This window comes from Notothenia rossii (assembly GCF_949606895.1).
Source record: "Notothenia rossii genome assembly, chromosome: 7".
Classification (NCBI taxonomy): Eukaryota; Metazoa; Chordata; class Actinopteri; order Perciformes; family Nototheniidae; genus Notothenia; species Notothenia rossii.
Window position 1 is genome coordinate 429,671 of NC_136905.1, and position 10,000 is coordinate 439,670.

Below are 10,000 nucleotides of genomic sequence, written 5' to 3' on the forward strand. Positions count from 1 at the left end.
CCTTGATGTGGTTTGGAACATGATGTGGAGTTTCATCACGGCAGCATTTAGCTGAGTTTCTGCTGATGAGATCTACTCTCTCTCTGAAGCTACTGACCCAGAGTCAGCTCTTTAGTAACAGCTGGAAGAGAGGGGGGGGGGGGGCTACAAGGATCTGTTTGGGGTTTGGAGCAGGACACTTCAGAGACATGTCCTTAGTAACAGCTGGGAGAGAGGGAGGGGCTACAAGGATCTGTTTGGGGTTTGGAGCAGGACACTTCAGAGACATGTCCTTAGTAACAGCTGGAAGAGAGGGGGGGGGGCTACAAGGATCTGTTTGGGGTTTGGAGCAGGACACTTCAGAGACATGTCCTTAGTAACAGCTGGAAGAGAGGGGGGGGGGGCTACAAGGATCTGTTTGGGGTTTGGAGCAGGACACTTCAGAGACATGTCCTTAGTAACAGCTGGAAGAGAGGGGGGGGGCTACAAGGATCTGTTTGGGGTTTGGAGCAGGACACTTCAGAGACATGTCCTTAGTAACAGCTGGAAGAGAGGGGGGGGGCTACAAGGATCTGTTTGGGGTTTGGAGCAGGACACTTCAGAGACATTCAGAGACAATGTCATATACACAGCTTCAGTGTAGTTGTATAAATGACAAACCTAATACAACACCTAACCCTAATGTAGAAACCTCAGGTAGTTCAGCAGTCTGTCTGATGGCTGTAGGCTCAGAGCGAGGGCTAGCAGCTACGCTAACACCGCTCAGAGACGGAGCTTAAACCCTGCAGGAATGTCTCAGGATTAGACCTCCTGCTGTTAGCTCGGGCTAACGGCTCCCCTTGGTTTCTATAAGGAATGCTAACAATGCTAATCTGGGAACAGGCTGTGTGTAGCAGCAGAGACACACTGCAGGTACATATACACAATAATACATATACACCTGTCCTCCTGTAACACCTGTCCTCCTGTAACACCTGTCCTCCTGTAACACCCGTCCTCCTGTAACACCTGTCCTCCTGTAACACCTGTCCTCCTGTAACACCTGTCCTCCTGTAACACCTGTCCTGCTTTAACACCTGTCCTGCTGTAACACCTGTCCTCCTGTAACACCTGTCCTCCTGTAACACCTGTCCTGCTGTAACACCTGTCCTCTTGTAACACCTGTCCTCCTGTAACACCCGTCCTCCTGTAACACGTGTACACCTGTAACACCTGTCCTCCTGTAACACCTGTCCTCCTGTAACACCTGTCCTCCTGTAACACGTGTACACCTGTAACACCTGTAACACCTGTCCTCTTGTAACACCTGTCCTCCTGTAACACCTGTAACACCTGTCCTCCTGTAACACCTCTCCACCTGTCCTCCTGTAACACCTGTCCACCTGTCCTCCTGTAACACCTGTCCTCCTGTAACACCGTCAACACCTGTCCTCCTGTAACACCTGTACACCTGTAACACCTGTCCACCTGTCCTCCTGTCCTCCTGTAACACCTGTCCTCCTGTAACACCTGTCCACCCGTAACACCTGTCCTCCTGTTACACCTGTCCACCTGTCCTCCTGTAACACCTGTAACACCTGTCCTCCTGTAACACCTGTCCTCATGTAACACCTGTCCTGCTGTAACACCTGTTGTAACACCTGCCCTCCTGTAACACCTGTCCTCCTGTAACACCTGTCCTGCTGTAACACCTGTCCTGCTGTAACACCTGTCCTCCTGTAACACCTGTCCTGCTGTAACACCTGTCCTGCTGTAACACCTGTCCTCTAGCACCTGTCCTCCTGTAACACTTGTCCTGATGTAACACCTGTCCTCCTGTAACACCTGTCCTCCTGTAACACCTGTCCTGCTGTAACACCTGTCCTGCTGTAACACCTGTCCTGTAGCACCTGTCCTCCTGTAACACCTGCCCTCCTGTAACACCTGTCCTCCTGTAACACCTGTCCTGCTGTAACACCTGTCCTGCTGTAACACCTGTCCTGTAGCACCTGTCCTCCTGTAACACTTGTCCTGATGTAACACCTGTCCTCCTGTAACACCTGTCCTCCTGTAACACCTGTGTAACACCTGTCCTCCTGTAACATCTGTCCTCCTGTAACACCTGTCCCGCTGTAACACCTGTCCTGATGTAACACCTGTCCTCCTGTAACACCTGTCTTCCTGTAACACCTGTCCTCCTGTAACACCTGTCCTCCTGTCCTCCTGTAACACCTGTCCTCCTGTAACACCTGTCCTCCTGTAACACCTGTCCTGCTGTAACACCTGTCCTCCTGTAACACCTGTCCTCATGTAACACCTGTCCTGCTGTAACACCTGTGTAACACCTGTCCTCCTGTAACACCTGTCCTCCTGTAACACCTGTGTAACACCTGTCCTCCTGTAACACCTGTCCTGCTTTAACACCTGTCCTGTTGTAACACCTGTCCTCCTGTAACACCTGTCGTCCTGTAGCACCTGTCCTCCTGTAACACCTGTCCTGCTGTAACACCTGTCCTCCTGTAACACCTGTCCTGCTGTAACACCTGTCCTGCTGTAACACCTGTCCTCCTGTAACACCTGTCCTGCTGTAACACCTGTCCTCCTGTAACACCTGTCCTCCTGTAACACCTGTCCTGCTGTAACACCTGTCCTCATGTAACACCTGTCCTGCTGTAACACCTGTGTAACACCTGTCCTCCTGTAACACCTGTCCTCCTGTAACACCTGTCCTCATGTAACACCTGTCCTGCTGTAACACCTGTGTAACACCTGTCCTCCTGTAACACCTGTCCTCCTGTAACACCTGTGTAACACCTGTCCTCCTGTAACACCTGTCCTGCTGTAACACCTGTCCTCCTGTAACACCTGTCCTGCTTTAACACCTGTCCTGTTGTAACACCTGTCCTCCTGTAACACCTGTCGTCCTGTAGCACCTGTCCTCCTGTAACACCTGTCCTGCTGTAACACCTGTCCTCCTGTAACACCTGTCCTGCTGTAACACCTGTCCTGCTGTAACACCTGTCCTCCTGTAACACCTGTCCTGCTGTAACACCTGTCCTCCTGTAACACCTGTCCTCCTGTAACACCTGTCCTGCTGTAACACCTGTCCTCTTGTAACACCTGTCCTCCTGTAACACCCGTCCTCCTGTAACACGTGTACACCTGTAACACCTGTCCTCCTGTAACACCTGTCCTCCTGTAACACCTGTCCTCCTGTAACACGTGTACACCTGTAACACCTGTAACACCTGTCCTCTTGTAACACCTGTCCTCCTGTAACACCTGTAACACCTGTAACACCTGTCCACCTGTCCTCCTGTCCTCCTGTAACACCTGTCCACCCGTAACACCTGTCCACCTGTCCTCCTGTAACACCTCTCCACCTGTAACACCTGTCCACCCGTAACACCTGTCCACCTGTCCTCCTGTAACACCTGTCCACCTGTAACACCTGTCCTCCTGTCCTCCCCAGCTGTTCCTGTTCCGGGTGGTGCGGGTGCAGACAGGTGAGATGCAGGGCTTCTCTCAGTGTGCGTCTCACGGCAGCTTCTTGCAACGCTGGCAGGAAACCCTGTACAACATGCTGCACTTCATCACTCTGTACCTGATCCCCCTGCTGGTGATGAGCTGCTGCTACAGCCGCATCCTGCTGCACATCCACCACACACACCTGAGGAACGCAGGTACATACACACACATCCACCACACACACCTGAGGAACGCAGGTACATACACACACATCCACCACACACACCTGAGGAACGCAGGTACATACACACACATCCACCACACACACCTGAGGAACACAGGTACATACACACACATCCACCACACACACCTGAGGAACACAGGTACATACACACACATCCACCACACACACCTGAGGAACGCAGGTACATACACACACATCCACCACACACACCTGAGGAACACAGGTACATACACACACATCCACCACACACACCTGAGGAACACAGGTACATACACACACATCCACCACACACACCTGAGGAACACAGGTACATACACACACATCCACCACACACACCTGAGGAACACAGGTACATACACACACATCCACCACACACACCTGAGGAACACAGGTACATACACACACATCCACCACACACATCTGAGGAACACAGGTACATACACACACATCCACCACACACACCTGAGGAACACAGGTACATACACACACATCCACCACACACACCTGAGGAACGCAGGTACATACACACACATCCACCACACACACCTGAGGAACACAGGTACATACACACACACACACACACACACACATCTGAGGAACGCAGGTACATACACACACATCCACCACACACACCTGAGGAACACAGGTACATACACACACACACACACACACACACACCTGAGGAACGCAGGTACATACACACACATCCACCACACACACCTGAGGAACGCAGGTACATACACACACACACACACACACACACACACACACACACACACACACACACACACACACACATCCACCACACACACCTGAGGTACGCAGGTACACACACACACACATCCACCACACACACACACACACACACACACACACACACACACACACACACACACACACACACACACACACACACACACACACACACACACATCCACCACACACACACCTGAGGAACGCAGGTACACACACACACACACACACACACACACACACACACACACACACATCCACCACACACACACCTGAGGAATGCAGGTGCACACACACACACACACATCCGCCACACACACCTGAGGAACGCAGGTACACACACACACACACACACACACACACACACACACACACACACACACACACACACACACACATCCACCACACACACCTGAGGTACGCAGGTACACACACACACACACACACACACACACACACACACACACACACACACACACACACACACACATCCACCACACATACACACACACACACACACACACACACACACACACACATCCACCACACACACACCTGAGGAACGCAGGTACACACACACACACACACACACACACACACACACACACACACATCCACCACACATACACACACACACACACACACACATCCACCACACACACACCTGAGGAACGCAGGTACACACACACACACACACACACACACACACACACACACACACACACACACACACACACACACACACATCCACTACACACGCACCTGAGGAATGCAGGTACACACACACACACACACACACACACACACACACACACACACATCCACCACACACACACCTGAGGAACGCAGGTACACACACACACACACACACACACACACACACACGCATCCACCACACACAAACCTGAGGAACGCAGGTACACACACACACATCCACCACACACACACCTGAGGAACGCAGGTACATACACACACACACACACACACACACACACACACACACACACACACACACACACACACACACACATCCACCACACACCTGAGGAATGCAGGTACACACACACACACACACACACACACACACACACACACACACACACACACACACACACACACACACACACACACACACACACACACACACACACACACACACACACACACCCACACATCCACCAAACACACCTGAGGAACTCAGGTACATACACACCCTTGTTTCTCCTCACAGCCTCAGTTTCTCCCCCTTATTTTTCCCGCTCGCAGCGGGGGAGTCGTACCTGCGGCGCAGCGGCACCGATCTGATCCCGAAGGCGCGGATGAAGACTCTGAAGATGACGGTGGTGATCGTGCTGTCCTTCGTAGTGTGCTGGACGCCTTACTACCTGCTGGGGCTCTGGTACTGGTTCCAGCCGGGCATGCTGGGCCTGCTGCCAGACTACCTGCACCACTTCCTGTTCCTGTTCGGACACCTGAACACCTGCTGCGACCCGGTGATCTACGGCTTCTTCACGCCCTCATTCAGGGCCGACCTCCACGCCTGCTGCCGCCGCCTGACAGCCAATCAGAGCACAGGAGATAACCAGCCCGCAGACTCTCAGCCAATCAGAGCACAGGATATAACCAGCCCGCAGACTCACAGCCAATCAGAGCACAGGAGATAACCAGCCCGCAGACTCACAGCCAATCAGAGCCCAGGAGATAACCAGCACGCACTCACAGCCAATCAGAGCACAGGAGGTGATGACGTCACAGACAGTCCCGTTATGATCCAATTTGTATTCATATTTTTTTTATGTCCTCTTATCAATCGAGGAACCTGACAGATACATTCCTTTAGGAACCTGAGAGATACATTCCTTTAGGAACCTGAGGGATACATTCATTTAGGAACCTGAGGGATACATTCCTTTAGGAACCTGAGGGATACATTCATTTAGGAACCTGAGGGATACATTCCTTTAGGAACCTGAGGGATACATTCATTTAGGGACCTGAGGGATACATTCCTTTAGGAACCTGAGGGATACATTCATTTAGGGACCTGAGGGATACATTCCTTTAGGAACCTGAGAGATACATTCCTTTAGGAACCTGAGAGATACATTCCTTTAGGGACCTGAGAGATACATTCATTTAGGAACCTGAGAGATACATTCCTTTAGGGACCTGAGAGATACATTCATTTAGGGACCTGAGAGATACATTCATTTAGGAACCTGAGGGATACATTCATTTAGGAACCTGAGGGATACATTCATTTAGGGACCTGAGGGATACATTCATTTAGGAACCTGAGAGATACATTCCTTTAGGGACCTGAGGGATACATTCCTTTAGGAACCTGAGAGATACATTCATTTAGGGACCTGAGAGATACATTCCTTTAGGGACCTGAGAGATACATTCCTTTAGGGACCTGAGGGATACATTCATTTAGGAACCTGAGAGATACATTCCTTTAGGAACCTGAGGGATACATTCATTTAGGGACCTGAGGGATACATGAGAGATACATTCATTTAGGAACCTGAGGGATACATTCATTTAGGAACCTGAGGGATACATTCATTTAGGAACCTGAGAGATACATTCATTTAGGAACCTGAGGGATACATTCATTTAGGGACCTGAGAGGTACTTTCATTTAGGGACCTGAGGGATACATTCATTTAGGAACCTGAGAGATACATTCATTTAGGAACCTGAGGGATACATTCATTTAGGGACCTGAGGGATACATGAGAGATACATTCATTTAGGAACCTGAGGGATACATTCATTTAGGAACCTGAGGGATACATTCATTTAGGAACCTGAGAGATACATTCATTTAGGAACCTGAGGGATACATTCATTTAGGGACCTGAGAGGTACTTTCATTTAGGGACCTGAGAGATACATTCCTTTAGGGACCTGAGGGATACATTCATTTAGGAACCTGAGAGATACATTCATTTAGGGACCTGAGGGATACATTCATTTAGGAACCTGAGGGATACATTCATTTAGGGACCTGAGGGATACATGAGAGATACATTCCTTTAGGAACCTGAGGGATACATTCCTTTAGGAACCTGAGAGATACATTCCTTTAGGAACATGAGAGATACATTCCTTTAGGAACCTGAGAGATACATTCATTTAGGAACCTGAGGGATACATTCATTTAGGGACCTGAGGGATACATTCATTTAGGGACCTGAGGGATACATTCATTTAGGGACCTGAGGGATACATGAGAGATACATTCCTTTAGGAACATGAGAGGTACATGAGAGATGCATTCCTTTAGGAACATGAGAGGTACATTCCTTTAGGAACCTGAGAGATACATTCCTTTAGGAACCTGAGAGGTACTTTCCTTTAGGAACATGAGAGATACATTCCTTTAGGAACCTGAGAGATACTTTCCTTTAGGAACATGAGAGATACATTCCTTTAGGAACCTGAGAGATACATTCCTTTAGGAACCTGAGAGGTACTTTCCTTTAGGAACCTGAGAGATACATTCCTTTAGGAACCTGAGAGGTACTTTCCTTTAGGAACCTGAGAGATACATTCCTTTAGGAACCTGAGAGGTACTTTCCTTTAGGAACCTGAGGGATACATTCCTTTAGGAACCTGAGAGGTACTTTCCTTTAGGAACCTGAGGGATACATTCCTTTAGGAACCTGAGAGATACATTCCTTTAGGAACCTGAGGGATACATTCCTTTAGGAACCTGAGAGATACATTCCTTTAGGAACCTGAGAGGTACTTTCCTTTAGGAACCTGAGAGATACATTCCTTTAGGAACCTGAGAGATACTTTCCTTTAGGAACCTGAGAGATACATTCCTTTAGGAACCTGAGAGATACATTCCTTTAGGAACCTGAGAGATACTTTCCTTTAGGAACCTGAGAGATACATTCCTTTAGGAACCTGAGAGGTACATTCCTTTAGGAACCTGAGAGGTACATTCCTTTAGGAACCTGAGAGATAGATTCCTTTAGGAACCTGAGAGATACTTTCCTTTAGGAACCTGAGGGATACATTCATTTAGGAACCTGAGAGATAGATTCCTTTAGGAACCTGAGAGATACTTTCCTTTAGGAACCTGAGAGGTACTTTCCTTTAGGAACCTGAGAGATACATTCCTTTAGGAACCTGAGAGATAGATTCCTTTAGGAACCTGAGAGATACTTTCCTTTAGGAACCTGAGGGATACATTCCTTTAGGAACCTGAGGGATACATTCCTTTAGGAACCTGAGAGATACATTCATTTAGGAACCTGAGAGATACATTCCTTTAGGAACCTGAGAGATACATTCCTTTAGGAACCTGCAGAACTGAAATTAACATTTCTAAACAAACCAGTTTTCTGTAACCAACTCTAAATATAAGTTCCTTATTTGTCATTGCACCATCTCAAAGGGAATCTGTGAGACCCCCCCCCCCAAGAGGATCTTCACTTCCTGTTTACTGACCTCCAACCCCTCACGTGGGCGGGGCCACAGGTGGTCAGCCAATGGGAAGCTTCAGTGTTCAGTCAGCACCTGAAATACCTTTTATTGTTATCTATTCATTTAAATATGTTAATGTATGAAATAAGATGTCTTCTGTCAACATAGAAATGTTCTCTTCATTACTTTTAATTTAAATCATGAAGAAATAAGTTTATTTGAACAGTTAGTATGTCTTTGTGTTTTATTGGGTGGAAGAACAAAATGGTTTGTATAAACAGTAAAATACAGTCTTAGAACAAATGGAAAAACTGAAATGAAAGAATAGACGTGTGAAAAACTATTAAAATTCAGTTTTATTTGGTTTCATTTCAAACATCAGACAGACGGTGAAAAATTCAACACCACAGAAGAAGAACTCATCGAAGCGTCTAATCTTCTTCAGGTCTGATCTCTAAAGCAGTGTAAAGCTTGGGGATGCTTTTATTTTGAAAGGACACATTAATGAAATAAAGGTTTTAAAGAAACATCAAAATGTTAAAGATCTTCTCATTGGTGCTAGCCTTCGTCTACTTCTCTACGTCTACAGCGCCGACAGGAAGTCTCTATTTATACTAAAAATACTTTTATCTGTGGAGGACATGGCTTTATTAAACTCAGCTTATTATTAAATATGGCTTATTCAGGGACTTCGACATATTCATACTGCACACATTATACATAATTCAAACTAACGAAAGAATCAGAAACAAGAAAAACAAAGTTCATAATCAAAATATTACAGGAATTACATTTAAATCTCTTCTTCACTGGCTTTTATTTTTGGCAGATTCCTCTTAAAATAAGAATAAAACCAAAGAAGAAAGTTCTAGAAAAAGAACAGCCGACATTTTTCATTTCCGAAACACCCCGACCCCACAGCCACCTGAGACCCCGGACTGCATGAGACCGGACAGAACTCAACGGTACTCAACGAGACTCAACAAGACTCTATTTAACCCGACAGGACTCAACAAGACTCAGCGAGACTCAACAAGACTCTATTTAGCCCGACGAGACTCAACGAGACTCAGCGAAACTCAACAAAACTCTATTTAACCCGACAGGACTCAACGAGACTCAGCGAGACTC

The 10,000-nt window shown here is 47.6% G+C and overlaps 2 protein-coding genes across 3 annotated transcripts in view; one reads left to right on the forward strand and one right to left on the reverse strand.

Annotated features, from left to right (window-relative positions):
- The window catches only part of LOC307047536 (gonadotropin-releasing hormone II receptor-like), a 7,469-nt gene extending 1,082 nt beyond the window's left edge, over window positions 1-6,387 (forward strand). For both annotated transcript variants that reach the window (XM_079694539.1, XM_079694540.1), the window contains 2 exons: window positions 3,431-3,641; window positions 5,690-6,387. In XM_079694539.1, the coding sequence (XP_079550665.1) occupies window positions 3,431-3,641; window positions 5,690-6,087 (609 nt within the window). In that variant the 3' untranslated portion in view covers window positions 6,088-6,387. The remainder of the gene's footprint in view (window positions 1-3,430; window positions 3,642-5,689) is intronic.
- A 2,820-nt stretch (window positions 6,388-9,207) lies between these two features.
- The window catches only part of LOC307012905 (immunoglobulin superfamily DCC subclass member 3-like), a 6,911-nt gene continuing 6,118 nt past the window's right edge, over window positions 9,208-10,000 (reverse strand). The window contains exon 6 of the mRNA XM_079640110.1: window positions 9,208-10,000. This exon is cut by the window's right edge and continues 2,324 nt beyond it. The gene's annotated coding sequence lies outside the window, so the exon portion shown is untranslated.